The sequence below is a fragment of the Petromyzon marinus genome, chromosome 11, assembly GCF_048934315.1.
Source record: "Petromyzon marinus isolate PM22_M1 ecotype Great Lakes invasive population chromosome 11, UKy_Petmar_22M1.pri1.0, whole genome shotgun sequence".
Classification (NCBI taxonomy): Eukaryota; Metazoa; Chordata; class Hyperoartia; order Petromyzontiformes; family Petromyzontidae; genus Petromyzon; species Petromyzon marinus.
In genome coordinates, this window is record NC_133677.1 from 5,014,344 (window position 1) to 5,035,421 (window position 21,078).

Consider the following 21,078-nt stretch of genomic DNA (forward strand, 5'->3'; position numbering starts at 1 on the left):
ACATTTCGACATGATAAGCCACTTCGTTGAACTATAATTTATGGGCACGTCGCTTTTGAAAGAGACCTGTCTAGCTCGTGGGCCTTACTTGGTAAAATAAAAGAAAACTGTTTCGTTTTAATTTACACCGCCTAAGCTATAGCAAACAAAAAAAATCGCAAACAAATATGTTTGTAAAGGATGGAGCGGCGACATAGTGGTTAGCGCACTGCACCATCAACACCATGTCCAGAGTTCGAGTCCAGGTCACAACTAACATCAGCGGCGAGTGATGCCCGAACTCTCATCATTGACTCACCATTCACCAAGCAGAACTGTTATGGTGAGGTATGACCAAACAACCAACGGTATGGGGGAGGCCTTCATCCAGCAGTGGATTGACATTGGGCCGTATAAATGTTGGAGAGCAATGGTGTTTCCGAAAGGAGGGTTAAAGAAACCTGCTCATATCAATAAACTTCATGCAGGTGTAGTAGTCTTTGTGATGCTAACGTGCTGCCAGTTTCCATCTGCAAAGGCAAATGGCTCGTATTAATACGTCATGAACCAGTCAGGCCGAAAATCCTTACTTAGGCAACGTGTAAAGTATTTAATATTTTACTTCCCAGCACCCGAGGCTCTGACTTACACTTAAAAAAAAAGATCCAAATGCACTCAACACGCACACGGAGGCTCACGCACACACGCACGCGAAACTGTCATAGATCGAAATGGCACGCAGAATTACGTAGCATTTCATTTGTAACCACCCACAGAATTCAAGCCTCGGGCATTGCTTTGTGACTTTTTTTGTCTCTCTCTCGCTGGTCTCATCGACTCGCACACACGCACACCTGGCAGCTGATGGACACTCGCATTAATTTCATTGAAGGAAAGGTCGCGTAATATTTTTTTTTGTCTTTAGCAATTGTAAAACAAATTTGTGAGGTTTTTTTCTGAGGCTCGGTGAGCCTGAGGCACCACTTGGGTTTCTTAGGAAAGCACTCTGAGCACTCACGGTTCTAAACGTGCACATCACAGGGAACTCTCATTCATTTCTTTCTGTTGAGCGGTTTTCAAGATTAATTTCGTGTCGAGCGTGCTGTGGATTGTTGTTGACGTTTCCGTGCTTGCCCTCTACACTGGACACGCAATCCAGACGTCGCCGGTACAAATCAAATCTCCTGGCGCGGCGGTAAAAAAATATATATAATAAGAACGTTTCTTAAATCTACCGCCCCCCTCGTTTTTGTCTGCCCAGCAGTAACACGAGTAGTAATTTACACTCGAAAGCACCTTTCACCCAGTAGTTCTTACAAAGGTAAAAACTATAAATCTAAAAACTACTGGGTGAAAGGTGCTTTCGAGTGTAAATTACTGCTCGTGTTTTTACAATGTAAAAACTACAATTATATTTACAACAAAAAAAAACCCCAGTAAAAACCTAATAAAAGCACAGAGATGAGTGATAAGAACACCCCACCCAATACAATAAAAATCCCAAGGGTAAAACAATTTATATAGTTTATATACACACACGTTCACGTGTTGTATTACTATTTAATTGTATTAATATGTTAGTATTAATATGATTGTTAAGATTTTAATTAGCTACTTTTTTATTTTGCAAATATTAAATTCATATTGCACAGTTTGTCGATGGGCAGGTTACGTGTGGTGGGGTAAAGTGTGGGTACTCACAACTTTTTCCAAGATGTCTGGCCACCGTGGAAGAGTAGGCCAAAACACCCTCTCTAGAGGGGCTCTTTAGCGCTCTCTCTAGTGGAGGGCCTTCCGCCAGCAGTGGCAATGAGCACAAGCAACTGCAGGGCTGCACTTGTATCTTCACCTGTACATCATCTTCAGATGCTCATGGTAATTAAACACTATTCATATTAAAATAAGTATCGATGCACATTGACTTCCACCCGTATTTACCTTCATGTCATTCCCAAGCCACCACAATAATGACAACGCAACGTACGGATGTCCAAACAGTCATTTTTTTTTATTCATCTGACCGTGGTTGAACGTACAAAATTTGACATGCATGCCAGAGAACAGAATGGTTGTTAAAACGAAAGAACAGTATTCGCATATAATTTAAATTCATTACAAACCTCTGTGACATTTGTTAATGCAACCGTGTCCTGTCGAATCAACTCAGGTAGTGCTATGATTGAGGCGTCCTGCTCGCAACTGATAACCAGGAGAACTCATCTCAGTCGGTGGTCCACTCAGCCCTTCATTCCTTCGGAGGTGAGGGTTCATGAAGCGAGTACCGTTACGGGGAAATTCAGTAGAGGGCTTCTCTTTGGATGGACTGGGTCTCTACCGTAAAAATATGCAATTCCCACCATGGGCTCAGGGCTGTAAACAGAAGATGAACATTGCCACATGCTCATCTAAAACTAAAACCACTTTTTTATTATTATTATTATTATGCGGTTCCATACAGAACATTTTTCATTAATGCACTGAGTATAAACAAACAAAATAGAACTCTATTACAGATGCTCATATACCTTTAAGCATTAAATAATCAAGTGAAATATATATTTTTTTATTTTAAATTCCTTAAAATACCCTGATATCATTATTGCACATGTCAATTAGACACGTATGTCGTTTGTACAAAACATCAGAACACATTTAAAGAATATGGCAAAGTTAGGCAGAGTAAAATGCTATTTTCAGAAACCACACTTCATGAAAGTTTTCGGTTAAAACAAACAAACAAACGTCGAAAACAATTCAAGAAATGGTACAACGAAACATGTGAACCTTATGGCAGTACCTCGGGGTACCATAGCACCCCGGCTCTCGAATAATGTCCATGATGCAATAATTTTTAGTCTGTTGATGGTCGGCGATGCGGCAATCGACTCATCTCGACGAGCTGTACACGATGCACTATTCTTGTCATGGAGCGAAAGGTAAGGATTCACTGAGAAAGATCATGGATTGTGAATGGAGAGAAGATGGCAACTTTATGGAAGCTGTGCATTCGCTGCAACTAAAGCTGACCAGCTGCGCAAACGCAAGGTACTCTTTACTCGATGGGGTTTTTGCGTGATTTGAAAATTGTTTCTATTGATATTGAAGTTATTTTAATAGGAACTTTACTGGAGAAAAAAAAAAACCCGACCAGTTGAAGTAAACTATAATAGCCATTTTTAGAATACTGTACAAGAACAAGTCTTTTTGAAGTCCTCGATCTCATCGAGAGCGCCGAGAAAGGCAGCTAATGGCCTGGATTCCCAATCACCAAGATCCCACCCGGTCAACTGGTGCGTACCGCGAGCGTTCAGGGTTTCGGCCCAATCGTCCTCGCTGCGTTTCGGCATCGCGGAGTGTGGCACCGATTTCGGATTGATTGGTACCCCAGTCGCGGAGTGAAGTGCACCCCTGGGAAAAAAATAGTGTCCCAGAAATAAAGTATTTAATTGCCTCGACCATTTTGTATTATTTGGTACCCCGGGGTACCACCATGAGGATCATATCCGACCGTGCTAATCAGAGGTGCGGGGGAAGGACAGCAAACTAACCCCGCAAAATCAGTTCTAAAGAAATTAGTGTTCAAGCTAGCTTTTAAAGTGAATATTTCCAGCAGGCTTCCTAATATCGGAAGGAAGAGCATTCCAGACGGCCCCAGAAGCGCATCTGAAAGAGCGCGATGCGGTGACCACCGTCTTTGTAAGGTAGAGGACGAAAATGCAGTGGAGCACATACCGCTTTCAACGTGAGGAAAACGCCTGACTTTGCTTCAGAAGTGAGCCGATTTACGCGAGGTTACACGTACATATATATGAATGACTGTGCAAAGGTCAGGTTTGTGAACATCCTTATAGAAATGAGAGTTTCACCAATCACGAATAACGCGCTGAGCGTGAACAATAATTGGACAGAGCGGATATGCGACGATCGGACATGAGACGTTGTACCTTGCTGCGTTCAGATTATTTTTTCTTTCAACATACTGATATTGCCTCAAGAGACAGTGCCTGAGAAAGTACCGTGCTTCGCATGGAGAGTCGCCGAACCAACGTACGCTGTGAAGCGTGCACCGTGGAACAAGAAGAAGCGAAAGATAACCCGTTTTCTTTTTTTAAATTTCAATATTATTTCACCTTTGATAAACCACCCGAAAAACAATCACGCCAACAAAAAAAGTGCTCGTCGGTAAAAAGTAAAAAACACACAGAAAATAAGCATTTCGTAATAAATTATCGTTGCTTTGGCGATGCTCAGCTGAGGGTCAACACAACAAAGTGTGCTGCTGTCCGTGCAGGATCTCCCCGCGCGTAAGCTGTACAAAAAGTACTCGATCAAAAGAGCATTGAAGGCCTCACCCACTCTCTTGCTCTTTTACGTCAACAAGTTTTTAACGAAAGGACATTTTACTCATGGCATTTGGTTCCAGTCCAATGCGGTCCCTTTATTGAAAAACTATAAAGAGCATATATATTATTGTAAGCTCAACCTACAGCAGTAAATCCATATAAAGTCAACAACACCGTTGAAGTGTAATGCGATAATTGTACACCCATTTCATTTCGCCGCGGGGATTATAAATCAGAATTTTGGAAAACATTAAATTAGTTCCTTGATAAATATACCGTAACAAAACCAATATTTGGATTATCTGAATAAATGTTTGCTTTGATTTTTGTTTTATCCCACGCCTCTTATCATTCAATAACTTGTTTATGCGTTTATTCTTGTGCTGTCCGCATTTGCAAGCTTTAACGAAATGTCGCCAAAGTAAAAAACCCAAAAAAGTTTACAGCGCAACAGCTTGGTGTTTACGCAATTCCGTTCAATCCCCGCGGCCACCCTGGTTAACACTGCGGGTGTATAAACCGTAAGAATGTGCGCCGCCGGCTTCTCCCAGTGGATGTTACAGATGCCCCGACGTCGTCTAAACAACAAATCGGCCATCAGTGTCAGCGTCACGGTCTACATTTTCCACATGTAAAACTAAACCCGCAGACTACCACTGCGGACCGTTGCAGGACCCCTCCTGAAATGCTCAAGGAGGCTCTCATAGATGAATAAGAACAATGCGGAAAAAACAAATTCTTCCAAAATTGTACTTTCCCAAGAAAAAAATCGAATCTACATCACATCAATTTCCATCATTCCAAGCCTGTCTCGGCCTCTTTTTAACCCAGCATTGGGCGCTGAAACACGCACACGCACGGACGCCTCTGCGCTTACTCCTGCCGTCCTTCGCACGGTGGCCTCACTTGCTCGCGCTGGTAAGCATGCTTATGTGAACGTCGCAGATGTCGAACCACTGGTCGGACACGCGCCGGCGCGCCAACAGCCCGTTGTACGGCAGCGCCGGGTTGGCCTGGCGGTCGCGGTCGTCCACCACCTTCCAGAAGTAGTCCCCCTTGAAGAAGAAGATGGCCATGTGCGTGTACGAGTAGTACACCGCGTCCAGGTTGCCCCCGGGGTGGTCGCCCGCGACCACGGCCGGGAAGACGTCCGTCACTCGCTTGGGGTAGCCGCTCACCTTCTGCTGGGTGTTCACGTTGAACGCCGTGACCTGGGGCACGCGCGGGGCAAATGCGGCGTCAGCGTCTCGTCGGAGGGGAGGGGGGGGGGGGCTGGAGTGCGGGGAAATTATCTTAAGATTCGTCGTAAGTCTTAGGAGACTACAATTGTGGTACGATCCTAAATGTTGTACGAGGAAACGGATCGTAAGTCAGAGTGTATATGTGGTTGTCGTTCTGTACTCTGGCCCCAGATCTTAATCAGGCCAACTGCTTGATGAAGGCAGTGGTCGGTCTTGGGGGGGGTTTGGACATACTTCATCATACTGGACAATGCGGTATGGTGAAGGCGATGCTCAGGACAAGTTAAAATGTCACTCGCCACTGATGTTAGTCATGGATAGAAACAGAACTCGGGTCGTCGAGCTAATAGCGCAATGCACTGACTTCATCCAATACATATAGACAATCGTGACTGATGTTTCACAAGGGCCAGAAAGCTCCGATTTCACGGAAATGTAATAGTCACATCTATGTTAATATAACAAGTTGATTCTGATAACCACATTTTTCTAATTTGGTTTCACTCATAGGGTCGGAAAAGTTCTGCATGTATTTGTCTCCTGTGAAAATCTTAAACTTGTGTACAGTATACTCATCGTCAGTCATCAGTGAAGCAAGGCATTGGCCTCTCATTAAATGCGACACTAAAGCCGTTAGAAAGCTGGCAAATCCCACTTTGTAATGATATCCTTATCATGAATCTTATACCTTTGACCATATCACCCGCAACGCACTCAATGTCGTCAGATCTCGAAAACTAAGTATGTTGAAATTATTTCGCACCGTTCGTAGCCAACCGTGCTAATCGGAGGTGCGGGTGAAGGCCAACAAACTAAACAGAAAAAAAAACTGTACTAAAGAAATGGGTTTTCAATAGCTTCAGTGGCTCTAGTGGCTTCCTATTATCGGAAGGAAGAGCGTTCCAGACGGCCGCAAAAGCGCATCTCAAAGCGTGCGATGCAGTGACCGTCTTTGTTCGATTGGCTGAGAGGGTGACTGGAGTTCGCCTGATGGTTTATGCTAGTTGACGAGATCAGCAAGTAGGGTTGAGCCTGGACAGTGTTTGGATGGGAGAGCCACAATGCATGCCAGGTTGTCATAGGTGGCTGTGGGGTTGTGCCACGTGGTGGTCACCTAGAGGGCAGCACAGCAAGATCCATCCACACTCTCCGCCTTCACCAATCCGCACGGTGTGGGAGAGAGGCCCTCATCCAGCAGTGGATTCACAAAAGGGGCTGTACGCGTATATGCACGTGATTTTCATAAGCGGTTGGTTTATTTAACAAAACATTACACAAAAAATCTACCCACACCTCACATTATATATATTTGTACATCTATATGTACACGTGAGTCCAACATTTAATTTAAAAGTTTTTGGACTTCACCGTGCTTTGCAAATGCCGGTAAAGTGGCGTGCGCTTTTTGGGTGAATGCCCCATTCAGGAATTTGCCCCAATTGAGAAGGAGGCTCACGTCATTGTTCTTGAAGAAGTAGATGTTGTAGTCGCGGCGGTCGTAGAAGGCGGTGTTGACGGGGTTGGGCACGTTGGGGAACCCGTCCGAGATGAGCTTGGGGTAGCTGACGCCCTGCGGGTCCACTGTGTACACGCGGTCGTTGGCGTTGTCGTACCGCCAGTATTGGGTTCCTGAAGCGTTCGGGAAGTGCTGTGGTTAATGTGGCAGGACGAAGGTGGCATTTCGTTGGAATAACTGTTGTTGTTTTTGTTGGTTTTTAGAAACAAATCAGACGCTTAATAATGGTTACAAATGGGTAAATATGGTTGGAGGGGGGGGGGGGGATTTTGCCGTGGTGGCAATGGTTAGCACACTGGGGGTTTGCAATACAAGGGCCGCCGGTTTGATCTTCCTGCCTGGCACTTGAAACCAAGGGGCAAGTTTATTAAATCCCCCCCCCCCCTCCATCTGTCCACCGAGCGCTATGAATCATTACACCACCGTAGGTCGATTGGCACATTGTGTGTGGCGGGATAGGGCATCGGTACGACCACCTCTTCTGAGAGAACTGGGCCAATATGGAAGAGTAGGCCAAATACCCTAGAGTAAAGTTCCTTGCGCCAGCAGTGGTATGACCCAGCCAACACAGAGATGCACCTGTACGGTTAGCTTTCCACGTTTATATTAACACGTCTAGCAGTTCATTCCCTTTGGATATTATAAGCGTGGAGTGCTATGGTGGTGAGATGTGAACTCCCTCGCATGGTTTCCCTGAGATCATGGGTTTGATCTCGACTCTGACGCCTGTATATTTGAAGTATCCATGCTCTCCCTGTGGTCTCGTGGATTTTTTTCAGGATCCTCCGGTTTTTCCCTCCGCATTTAGAATCAACATGCACTCAGAGGTTTTGGCTGCTATAAATTTCCACATGATAAGCCACTTCATTCAGCTATCATTTGTGGCCAGGTCGCTTCTGAAAAATATCGATTTCGCTCAGTGAACCTTACCTGGTAATATAAAAATAGTTTATCGTTTATATAGTTATATATATGGGACATTTTTGCCAAAATCATATACTGTAACTGCTCAATCTGAGCCATTACTGCTTTGATAATTGCATTGCATTTCTACTATTTGCCTTTTGACGTTCTCTGGTCTCATACTGGTGATACAAGGCCGTAAAGAAGGTTGTCTCTGGTGTAGGCCAATCAGTTTCACAGACAACGCCATACATTATCAGAGCACGTTTGTTTGCAAGTTTCACGACGAGTATGTGTGGTTAATGCAGACTTGATGCCTTGCAATAATATATCTATTTGGCGTTTGAACATCTTAACACCTTGATTTGAAGCTTTCGTGACTGCAGGAATCCATACTCTTTGGTTCTTTCGGTAAAGTCACGTAAGGTAGAAAATAAAGTTAAACCATGACGTTTCGGGCGCAACACAAGCGTCCATCATCAGGTGGGAAAGCATGATCTGCTGCTAGGGCAGACTTCCGAGGCAGTCTGTCATCAGGTGGGAAAGCATGATCTGCTGCTGAGGCAGACGATGCTTGTGTTGCGCCCGAAACGTCGTGATTTAATTTAATTGTATACCTACGTGACTTTACCGAAAGAACCAAAGAGTATCTTGACACCTGTTTTATTTCCAGAGAGGGTGGAGACTATCCTTTTTTTTTGCATCAGTTTAAATATTTTTAAATAATATTCATGGTTCAATTCGATAAGTGTGTGTGTGTGGGGGGGGGGGGGGTAGAGCAATGAATCGAACTGGCGACCGGTGCGCTCGCGACGACACCACACGGCACCGCTCCTCTCGACGCCCTCCTTGAGTGCAAACTCGTGCTCGGGCACCTTTGAAGAAGTAGGCGGCGTTGATGTTCCACGTCCACACGTGCACGTAGGCGTCGATCGCCGAGTCGGGGATGCCTCGCCAGCCCACGGACAGGGCGATGGGGTCGCCGAAGCGCGTGCGGTTGTTGCGGTTCTCGTACATCCAGTACCAGCGGTCGCGGAAGAAGTAGGTGTTGAAGCGCGTGACCAGCACGCCCAGCTGGTTGCGTTCCTGGCGCACCCAGTCGAAGACGGTGGAGAAGGAGCCGTCGCACACACCTGCGGGGGGTTACGCGGAACCGCGCACGTTACACGGGCGGTATCGCGCCTCGACCGAACGCACGCCGTGTGACGATCGTGAGTCGTGTCTCCCGTGGAAAAAAAAAATAAACAATGGCTTTCAGCCAGCCGATATTGGCAGGGGGGATGGAGGCCCCCTTTACTGGTTTAAAGTTCACGTTTTCAGATTAGAATCTGTGTGTTAGATTGTTGGCAGCGGGGTTGATCTAGTAGCTCGTGCATTGGGTTTAGGACCCTGGGTTTGATTCCATTCACGCGGCTAACATCAGCGGCGAGTGATATCTGGCTACCGCTTCACCAACCTGCGATGGCCAGCGAGGTGACATATGGGCAAACAACCTACACGACCGATACGACGTGAGGAGGACTTGACAAAAAGTTATACGAACTATTTTTTTCAAAAATAGTATTTTATTTACCCGAGAAAGTCTCACTGAGCATTGTTATTATACTGTAAATGTCACTTAAGTTATTGACTTTTTTTAACAGAGTGGGAGCGGAGAGTCATAGCTCCTGTAATAGAAACAGTTCCTTGTTTATTTTTAGCTTTAGGTGTGGCTAATTTTCAAACTTTATGCTTCACAATGGTCTACTCCTGGGAAAGATGGCACGCGATGGTCATACATGGCAGAGCTTTTGGCAATTTTCTGCATAAATGGCTTCGTGGCAGCCAGGATTAAACTGTTGGCACCGCGGCGATGTTGCAGTTACCACGAGACAATGAAGCTCACGCGGAAGATTTACGGTCGAACAATACCTACGAATAATAGAAAATGGAATAAAAGCCAAGAAAGGTGTTCAAAGAGGCGCAGAGAGAGAGAGAGGCAGGAGCACGCTTGGAATTACATTGAGAGTACAGGAAGAGGAGCACATATATAAGAGAACATATGTAAATTAGAGACATTTAATAGACTTTTAAGATAAATACAATGCAATCGTCAACGTCGCTGTGGTCTTATAATGACCAAAAAAACATTTAATTGGCGATGTTTCGGGCAATGGCCCATTTTCATAGCACATAAATTGAGATGAATCAGTGGGCTGTGGCAGGACACGTCGCTCGACAGGACGATGGCCAGTGATTTATGGAAGACTGTCGATTTTAGCAGCCAAAGGAGGGGAGTTCACGCCTAAGAGAACACGTCCACCGTGGAGATGGAGTGTGCCTCCAGGAGCTACGTGGATTGTTGCATTTCAAGACCACGAGAGACGCTAAAAGCTTGGGGAGCCCTTGATCCAGCAGGGGATAGATCGTGACTGATGATCGATGTGTGATATATAGATGACATCCCTGTAGGTCTAGAGTTGCTCACCTTTGTTCCGCAATCACATACACTATATGATATGTATACATATACTATATATCGGGTGCATAACTCTACTATATACCGTGTATACATAAAGAGTCAGATTCTTCAGAGTGAGAATATTTATATGTCCAGGAGAAATCTGATGAGCTATGAAGCTTGACTTAAAGCTTTCGTGACTGCAGGAATTTATATTCGTTGGGTCTTTCGGTAAAGTCACGTAGATAGGTTCAAAGAAAATAACAACAAATAACAAAAATCTACAACGTTTCCACTACAACACAAGCGTGGTCAAAACGTCATAGTTTTTTGTTATTTTCTTGGAACCTATCTACGTGACTTTACCGAAAGACCCAAAGCATATGAGCTATGAAGCTCTTTTTCACAGATGTCCAGTTGGGGCGGATCAGAAAGTCACAACAACAAAAAGTACAAAAAAACCGATCGGAGTGAAAAGTATAGGAAAGGTAAACTAATCACTCAAAATAAATGCGTAGAATACATACGAACATATAAGTTCACATTACATACACTACTCACCGTGAATAATCCGATACGAGAGGTCTTTTGAGAATGACCCTCTAATAGAGGTCACATTGACCAAATGTCAACTTATTATGAAGCCTATCATTATGTAATAATCAGACAATTGAAAAGTGAGTTGATGTTCGCTAGGGGTGACTGATGAGACAGAAAGCAGTGCGTGTGAATGTGAGTGCTTTTTCACAGAATTTCGCATTGTGCGTCCTACAGATTTTTTTTTTACCATCCCGTGTTTGTGAATTATGTAACGCGTGGAGAGTATTTTTAAACGCGAACAGCTGGTTCATGTGGGGTCGCGGAGAATGGAATTGATTGTGTTTGGACTACAACAAAACATTAAGTGCAATTTACAAACTTGTAGTCACCAGATATTACATCGGCTCACATAACCGGCTTGACCAGTGGACCAGACCACTGGACCAGTGTCATCGACTTAAACTCCCGATATAATGGAACAAGCACCATCTGCAGTCACCTTAAACCTGTGTTACCTATTTATATTTTAGAGGTCTCAGTGTTATTTTTGGCCCATGGACATTTTTATTTGATCTCACGCGCCCTACGTAAACACTATTATTCCATACTTTGACGTGTCCAGTTAATAATTCATCAAGGACTTTCTGAATGCATTACACAACGGGATTTGTTTTTTTCTATGTAACCAAGCACAGAAGGGTCATACAAGATCAGAATCAGTCTAGGCTTAAGATGGAAATGTATGTGACGGGTTTTTTTTGTTGCTTAAAATTTGAAGATATGACACCAAAATTATGATACTGGAATAGCGCCCTAGACAGTATGAGAATCATTGATAAGATTTTAAGTTTTAAAGCATGTCATTTTAATCCTTCCTCTTAAGTCTATATTTGCTCTTTATGTTTAAAATTATGCATTCTTAAATACGTGTCCTTGTTTGTTGTTCTAGCGATAAGTCAAGAAATATCTAAGTATGTGCTCTCTGGTTGCCTGGGTGAAAACGAGGGCTATGTCTTAGCTCAATCCTGGCCAGCTTGGCTCAAAACTTCAATATACACATATATAAATACGGCAGTCGAAATAGCCAAGGAGTACAATATAAATATGACTATATATACAGCGCTAAGATTACTCCACTCACATCGGCATAGTGCAATTTGTGTTCTTCATAAATTTGAATTAATACGCAAATGTGCAGTTTCCCTAACTTTAACATACCTTTTGATTTAAAGCTTTCGTGACTGCAGTAATTCATATTCTTAGTTTTTTCGGTAAAGTCACGTTGAAGGGAAACAACAAAATAATAAAATATAAATAACATATATATTTTATTAATATATATATATAACATATATATTTTATTATTTTGATGTTTCCCTTTAACATACCTATTTTGAAATCGGAAATACAGCAGTTATAGTCTACAGCCAGGGAATGGGAATGTTTTGACCATACCCCAACGTACTGGTCAATGCACTTTTGGTGAACAAAGAGGTAGCGGAGAAGGCAGAGCCAGTTCAGATACCACAATATTGAAAGTCATATTCAAACAAATATTTCATTTAGGATTATCTCATTAATGTATGTATCATGTTAAACTTATTTTGTATTGTACGTTGCCAACTGTGCTAATCGGCGGTGTGGGGAAAGAACAAAAAATGTGTTTCGCGTTTAGTTTATTGTCCTTCACCTGTACCTCCGGTTAGCACGGTTGACTACGTACGGTGCGAAGGAAGTGCAACATACGTACATATGCAAAGCGTTTAAAGGACGGCTTAAAAACAAATCGAATTGCTCCTTCATAATCATAATCACGTGACTCGCATGCTCCAGAATGACAATTCACCGCACGCTGAAACGCACTCGACGATGAATTTTTCGCGCGTCGCCTCGTTTTGTTCTGCTCGCAGACTTCCCCGGGGGCCATCGTTGGGCACCGGACGAGCTCTAGGCGCAGCGAGCCGCCTCCCAGGCACGTACCGTATATCTGTTGGATGGCCTTCCTGTCGAGCCACTCCAGCTCGAAGCCGTTGTCCTGCGGGATGTAGTTGGGCTGCATGATGGAGCCCTGGCGCGTCAGATGCGGCAAGCCCAACACGTGGCCAATCTCGTGCACCGCCACCTGTGAGGTGAGCGCACAAAGACAACAACCCCCCCACCCACCCACGCATAGCCTTTAATAGACTGCTGAGGCAAGTGCCGTTAGCGAGAAGCTATACACACAGCTTAAAGGTCGTGATCTGAGCGTGGCTTTTTTCACTCCAGAGCTGTCCTCCAGACAGTCTCGTCCCTTCACCTGATGAAGGCCGCTTGTGTTGTGGCCGAAACGTCATGAGAATATTATTGTGTTATTTTATTTTATCAATTTATTATTTTCTCATTCTACGTGACTTTACCGAAAGAACCAAAGAAGAAGCTATACGTGGCCAATGTATACGAGATGGGGGGGGGGGTGGCCAACACCACGCCCGGCTGCCTTTGTCTCCCCAATGCTGATGTTTAGACACACGCACACCGGGTGCTCATTTAAGGCTGAGTCGACCTCGGGGAGGCCCAGGGCCGGTTCAAAGTTTTGCGACTGATTTTGGTCGTGAGCGGGAATCGAACTCAGGTCGCCACGCTCCAATCAACAACACAAAAATACAGCTACAACAAGCTGAGAAAAATCATGCCACACGCATGGATTTTGTAATGCTTTCCCATGTGCGATTGTCTTCGGAAGTACTTCCTTAGCAGTGTGGAAGCTGGCTGGTTTTCAATGCGGTTGGTCGCAAATAGCAACACAATCCTATACTGCAGGTTCAATCACGTCAGATCATCTTCATGAGAGATGTAATGCCCGCTGTTACAGATGGACAGACAGACAGAGCTGATGCTTAAACGCTTTTAAGATTAATTTGGAAAGTGTCAAAACAATCGCTCATCACGTGTAGCGTTAACACTGCCTTATTACAGAAGTATATCATCACCGTGTCAGGCATGGGTGCCGTGGTGGCAAGATGTGAACTACCTTGGCCTGGTATACAGGAGGTCGTGGGTTCGATAGCGACCCTGACGCCTGCTGTATATTTGGAGTTTGCATGTTCTCCCCGTCGTCGCATCGATTTTTTTTCCGGGCCCTCCGCTTTTTCCCTCCACATTTAGAAACATGCGTTTCGAGTATTTGGCTGCTATACGTTTACATATCATAAGCCACTTCATTTGGGCTATCATTTGTGGCCAGGTCGCTTCGGAAAAGGAAGCTACACAGCTAAGTGGGCCTTACCTAGTAAAATAAAAATTGTTCTGTTTTTAGATTTTGTGGCCATGCCTCACCACACTAGTAATCACGGAATGGTGAAGGGTTGCTCGGATGAGATTTATATTTCATTGGCCACTGACGTTAACTGTGGCAGGGATTTGAACCGAGGTCTGAGTTCACAGCGCAGCACGCTAACCACTGCACCGCCTCAGTGTTAACGATGGTGTTGATCAAATAAAATTGTCTTTGTTAATTTATTTCCAAAAAAAAGTACTTTGGTTATTAAATATGTTTGAGAACATACAATTGCCTTCCAGTGTCAGCTCTCGACAACACACGAAATTAGGTTTCCCGGTAGTCTTTACAGCTATAGCATGCGTCTTAGCATCCCCGTTCATATATACAACAATAATCTAATGAATTACAATTTTAAGTTTAAAATCATACTTCAGTCATGCTTATCATCATCACATCACGAGACGAAGATATTTCTATTCAAGTCCGTGTAACAATGCCCCAACTTAGAGCTTCGCCTCTGGAAGGTGACACCACAAAATTGCCCAAGAGATTGCTTCAATTTCCAAACCACCTTCTCACATGCCCTGCAATATAGATGTGTTCATCATATGGATATCCTGCCAAACAAGCTGTATTCTACAGTTCTGGATATATGCTGAATTCCACAAAACATATACTTTGATACGATGGGGTTTTTTTTGGTGCTTGTACGGGTGACTGTACGATCGTATATTGGTGCTGAAATTAAGTGTTTTATGGTACGCATTAATTACAGCCCCATTGGTGCCTGAGTTAACTAAACCACTTTTACAATAACTTAAAATAATCTAGAGCATAGCTGTCCAAACTATAAATGACGATATAAATAAACAGACGATGCCTGCTTCACATCTCCGTCTCTTACAGAACCCGTCAGCTGCATGGCCTTCTGGGAGTGTTTGAAATGATGCGCTCCCAGGACGTCATGCGGCTGATTAGTTGTATAATACATATAAAAAATGTTTACATGGAGAAGATGGATAAACGAAGGAGACATTGTTGCTTATTGATTGTGTTATTCATGCATATTTGTCGGTATTACCATTTTATATAACGTGGCTCTCATTTTACATTTTACATATTTAAGAGGCTGCCGATCCCTTTAGTGACTTTCTGTGCGTTCCTAATGCGTCGTTTTCTCAGACAACAACAACCGGAGACGTCGATTTGATTCTCTAACGTGCAGTTTCTTCGTGTGGTGGTGGTGGTGGTGGGCATGAGCCATGGTGCAAGGAATTAAATGGGGCCAGCTGTCCAATTTCCTACAACCCACCTCTTCGTAGTCCTGCACTTGAGCTTCTACGGTCAGTGGGCATTGGTGCCAGGCCATCCACATTACATATTCATGTTCATTTTAAAGCCACCGCGTTATTGACGAGCGTGTAAAGTTTGTATTTGCTTGTGTACGTACACGCTGCATTGCATCAACGCTGCCTTTGGCTCGTGTGCCAGTCGATCAGCAACAACAACAACAAGGGTGGCTGCTGGCACGTTTACGGTGGGCTGGGTGCTGGCGCGGCGAACCTTGAGCAGGCTGATGCCCTGCTCGCTCCGCGGGGTGCTGAACTGCTCGTCGTCGTCAAAGTGGACGTCTCCGAGGTGCCACGCGTGGGCGAACTCCTGCCCGCTGCCGTCAAACACCTGGGAGCAGCCCAGGTGACGCCCTGGGGTTTGATCGCGCGCGCACACAAAAAGAAAACACACAACAACAACAACAACAACGATCGCACCCACCAGTTGAGGTTTTTTTGTTTTTGCCCGGGCGTAGACTGCTGGGGTAAACCCGCTGTTGATGTGTAAGAAAGAAAGAAAAAAATCATTTTTGCGAGACATCAGAGAATGCGTCCACACATCTTGTCAAGTGAAAACTGACCGCAACATGCATCCTTGACACGCACGCGTGACGGACACAAGGCACCGGAAGAGCCGCGAACGTCAAGTTGCTTTTTCGGACACTCTGTTCCTTTTCCAAACTGGTTTTCTCATCCCCGCAGCCCCTTTCTTGTTAATTGAAAACCGAGAAACTGCGACACCGTCACGTCACCATTTGTTCAGATGGCCGCCGAGATTACAGCTCGTCCCTGCGCTATGAATCACGACAGCAGAATGCACCTGAAGGCACCCCGCACGCGATGCAGTTTCATTCCTGTCCTGGCTATCGCGTTACAAGGGGCACAGCCAAGCGAAGGCACATTTTGGATCATTTGTTATGAGGATATTGTTTTTCTTTCCTCTGTCATCATCATCAGCAGCAACAGGCATGATTAATCCACTGCTGGATGAAGACCTACCCACGCGGTCGCTATCGCTCACGATCCTGCGATGTAACAGCAACAACAACAATAATAATGTAAACAGCACTTGCACAACAGCTCCGTTCGTCGCTCCATCTCCCGAGTAGACGAAACTTCCTCCCCTCCCCCCTCCTTGCTCGGCGGCCACTCGGTCATTCTTCTGGGTAAATCGAGCCGGCAGTGCGCAGCATTTTCTAGGCACACATCTCGTGAATGCGAAGTCGCGCGTGTCGCGTTCGACTCAAGAGTGCACTTGTGTGTACGAGCAATAAGCCCCGTATCGGCTGTACTGTGTACATCAGGCTGTCTGTGTACATCAGACTGTACTGTGTACATAAGCCGGTACTGTGTACATCAGGCTGTACCGTGTACATTAGGCTGTACCGTGTACATCAGGCTGCACTGTGTACATAAGCCGGTACTGTGTACATAAGGCTGTCTGTGTACATAAGGCTGTACTGTGTACATAAGGCTGTCTGTGTACATCAGGCTGTACTGTGTACATAAGGCTGTCTGTGTACATCAGGCTGTCTGTGTACATCAGGCTGTACTGTGTACATCAGGCTGTATGTGTACATCAGGCTGCACGGAATTAAAGTCGCTCGCCGACAAGTTAAGGGGGTTTAAATTAGCAGTAAAGAGTGCAAAAGCCCTTCACCGCCGTCTCATGGAGTATTAATAGCTCTGTTCGCTCACATCGCTGAAACTCCCGTCAAAGAAATCGCACTACATGATAGGACGCGACTATTTATAGCCTGGCCGACGAAACAATAATGGAATTGTGTCTGGCCTGTCAGAAAAGAAAGTGACTGAAACGGAAGCACTTATTCGTTTATTTACACGCTATAAAGAAGGAGGATTGCCCGAAACGTCGCATATGATTTCTGCTTTTGTACCTTTTAAGGCCAGATAGTGCTACTGACGGATGTGTTGAGTTTGTTTTGTGAATCATGTGCTTGTGCCAACGCAGTAGCAGCATCACCAACTCATAATTTCTTTAGGTCTCTACGATGTCTCTTGCATCAATATTGTATAATGTCACGTGCACAACCGAATAACTTAATCCAAAGCGCATAACTTTCTGCATGCATCATATCGAGCACAGTGCTACATATCACGACCGGCACCGTTTCTAGCTGATATTCACAAGATGACACTGACCAACGTTACCCGTTCTGACCACGTACTCACTCCTGTTTTTTATCCACGCAGGACGAACATTTAATACGAATGCTTACAATAACATCTATCCCATATACGACGTTTCACTATGACACGTGCCATTTGTCGTACGGACGCCGAAAAATGCGGACCGGCTCGATAATGGGGGGCCGCTCCAACTTTATAGGGGGCCAAGCGAGTTCGATAGCCGGCCCGTGCCGGCTGCATATCAGCAAATAAATCAATAAGTCATCCGTCATCGAGTTTTGTTTTGGGCTATATCGCGTAAATATAAATGTGTCGTTAAACCCGCCACCACCCGACACAGCCAATTTGTAAGGTTTAAAACCTGCCAATTCGTTGCGAGTTCAGCACACCGGTGTGTCGGAGAGTAAACCCACAACATTTACCATTCGCCGGTAATTACAACCAGCCTCATCAGGCGACAGCCAGAGTTGTGGAGAAATCCTCCTGATTTCGTTCTTGAATATATTTACACGACCTACCCCAAGTAACACCTCTATTAGAGATAATATTGCTCGCGAAAGCCGACCACTCCAATCACTCAATCAATCACCTGTTCCGAATCCCAACTTGATGTCGATGTCTGAGGAGGGCGACTTGAGGTCTTCCTCGAATATGAGCGGAATGACCTCGCTCCACATGCGGAACGCCAGCCTGACGATGAACCTCTGCTCCTCCGTGGTGAACTGTGAGCTGTACCCTTCGCCTATGAGGCGCCACTTGAGGTTGCTTTTGGAGAACGCCAGGCCCGGGTTGAGAGGGGTATCCACCACCACGGCCCTACGGGACCGGGCGTGGGTCACCAGGTCAGCCAGCAGTCCCCGAGAAGCGGTTGTTGCTCCATCACTCCTCGAGTTGTTGCTGTTGCTGATGTTGTTGTTGCGGCTGTTGTAGTCGCTAAATTGGGTTTCGTTCACGGGCCTCGTGCTGCTGCTGCTGTTGCTGTTGTTGTTATTGCGCGCCTGCTTATCTGGCACGCCGCAGCGAGGTTTGTTCATGGCCGCTTTGGTCTCATCGTCGAGCTGCCCTGTCTGGGGGAGCCCATTGGCGGCCTGGAAGTTCTTGAGAGCAGCCACGAGGTACGGGGATTGGGTTGGGTCGGCCTTCGTCTCCTCCACCTTGTCACGGCTCACGGTGTCCCCCTCGGACAACGAGTCGATCACGTTGCTGGGAGCCGGGTCATCGTTCAGCGGAATGGACACGTTCTCGTACTCAATCGCTTTCCAATTGACGGGCTTCACCCAGCCGTACTTGAGCAGGTATTGCTGTCCGACCACCCCCACACACACACACACACACGCGCGCGCACACAAAAAAAACAAAGATCCCCCGTATAGCCTTAACAGACTGTAGGGGCAAGTGCTGTTAACGAACACCTATAAATGCCGGCACGGCACACGAGAGGGTGGGTGGCCAGAACCACGCCCGACCGCCTTTGTCTCCCTAGTGGCAATGTTTACACACCGCACCAGGTACTCATTTGAGGCTGAGTCGGCCTAGGGGAGGCCCGGGACCGGTTCAGATAATCGTCACTGGTGTTGGCCGTGAGCAGGAATCGAACCCGGGTCGCCAGGTTAATAGCGCAGCGCGCTAACCGCTACACTATCGCTCGCGCGCACACACACTGTCACACGGACACACAACACACACGCAGATCGATGGTTTTTAATTCAGGCTAGGCGCATGCACAGCTTCGAGTGAATGTGCAACGTGAAATAAGCGCAGCGAGCAATGACAATATCGCAATCGGGCGCAGGTGACTATGCGTTTGTGCTCGTGATATAATTACAAGTTTTGAAAATGTCAGAGCTTCAGGGGTTTTTTTGGAGGGGGGTGGGGGGGGGTGAGGCCGGGCTGCCGTGGAGTTGTTCGCCATCAAAGCGGAGTGAGAACGCTACGCTATTGAAAACGAGCCGAGCTGGGTACGCAATGCGCAACGCATCGCGGGCAAAACAGCGCGCACGCGTGTCGACTGACGCGCGTGCGTAACGACTCTACGTTTATACTACTTGGACACAAGCCGCTTGTTTTAATTAGACACGACCACGTAGTAGGAGTAGTAAAATTAAAACAACAACACTGACGACAGCGCTCGACAATGACGCCCCGAAGTGCCGCCACTCGGCGTGACACATTTGCTCGTCGGTGCGCGAAAACGGAGCCGCGCGTTCCGCGAATGCGTCGGCTGGCCGGCTCGGTGAGGAGGCGCGCGAACGATGGACAGGACGCGTGGATGCGTCTGGCGAGTTTGCGACAACAATTTTCTTTTTTGTGTGTGTGTGTGTGCGCGCGCGTTTGCGTCGGGCGTAACCAACGAGTCTCGAGGTGCTCGCCGCCCGAGTGCGCGCGTCGAGACTCACCTGCACGGACTCCGTGTCGTCGATGGGGTCGGCTTCGTTGTCCGGAGTCTGCTGGATATCGCCGTGGTCGCGGTCGTGGAAGAGTTTTTCGGCACGCGCGTTCACCAACAGGAGCGCCGCGCATATCGCCAGGTGCGCCACCGCTGGCATTGCCGATGCAGAGTTTGACAGCGGTGATGACAGAGCGACACTACGAAGTCACCGAAACAATAATAATAATAACAACCACAACAACGACGATACGAATAAAATGCCGAGAGGACAAACAGCCGAGAGGAGGGGGCGAGCGAGAAGAGCCTCTCGTGTCGCAAGCACAGCAGCAGCGGCAGCGGCGAGTGTTTCTTGTGGACGAAGCGGACGGCGTGCGGGGCTTTTTAAAGCGCGCGGCGCGAAAAGTGCGATGTCATGTGGGAGCTTTGAGTGGCTCGGAGAGTCCGTGACACTCGAGGCGACGAGATGGGGATAGCGTCGAGCCTTTACGGAGGAGGGAGGGAGGAGGGTGGTGGCTCAAAGAGGAGGAGGTGTCGGTGGGGGGGGGGGTGTGCTGGGTGGTAACTGATATGTGTCGTCTTCGCGTGCGTATCCGTGCCGCCAGCGACAAGGGTGGAGGGAAGCAGAATGTCCGTGCGTGCGTGTCAGGGTGTCAGGGTGTATATGTGTGTGTGTCAGGGTGTACATGGGTGTCAGTGTGCCGGGGTGTACGTGGGTGTAAGTGTGTCAGGGTGTATATGGGTGTGTGTCAGGCTGTACGTGGGTGTCAGTGTGCCAGGGTGTACGTGGGTGTAAGTGTGTCAGGGTGTATATGGGTGTGTGTCAGGGTGTATATGGGTGTGTGCCAGGGTGTACGTGGGTGTCAGTGTGCCAGGGTGTACGTGGGTGTAAGTGTGTCAGGGTGTATATGGGTGTGTGTCAGGGTGTACGTGGGTGTGTGCCAGGGTGTACGTGGGTGTAAGTGTGTCAGGGTGTATATGTGTGTGTG

General features: G+C 46.4%; 1 protein-coding gene across 1 annotated transcript; it reads right to left on the reverse strand.

Annotated features, from left to right (window-relative positions):
* Positions 1–1,968: 1,968 nt before the first annotated feature.
* LOC116941311 (matrix metalloproteinase-21-like) lies at positions 1,969–21,053 on the reverse strand. Its single transcript, XM_032952229.2, has 7 exons — positions 20,100–21,053; positions 18,293–19,004; positions 15,785–15,924; positions 12,943–13,084; positions 8,858–9,115; positions 7,020–7,192; positions 1,969–5,533 (listed from the first exon to the last, which is right to left on the reverse strand). The coding sequence occupies exons 1-7, from the start codon at positions 20,247–20,249 to the stop codon at positions 5,225–5,227; spliced, it is 1,884 nt and encodes a 627-aa protein (XP_032808120.1). The 5' UTR covers positions 20,250–21,053; the 3' UTR covers positions 1,969–5,224.
* Between the last annotated feature and the right edge of the window lie 25 nt (positions 21,054–21,078).

Bases quoted from the DNA above. Each gene is read 5' to 3' on its own strand.
- LOC116941311 (XM_032952229.2), bottom strand. From the start codon at position 20,249: ATGCCAGCGGTGGCGCACCTGGCGATATGCGCGGCGCTCCTGTTGGTG. The intron at 15,925-18,292 runs GTGATTGATTGA...ATCAAACCCCAG, and splicing joins CAAGTTGGGATTCGGAACAG to GGCGTCACCTGGGCTGCTCC. The intron at 7,193-8,857 runs GTGCCCGAGCAC...CGAACGCTTCAG, and splicing joins CGCCGCCTACTTCTTCAAAG to GAACCCAATACTGGCGGTAC.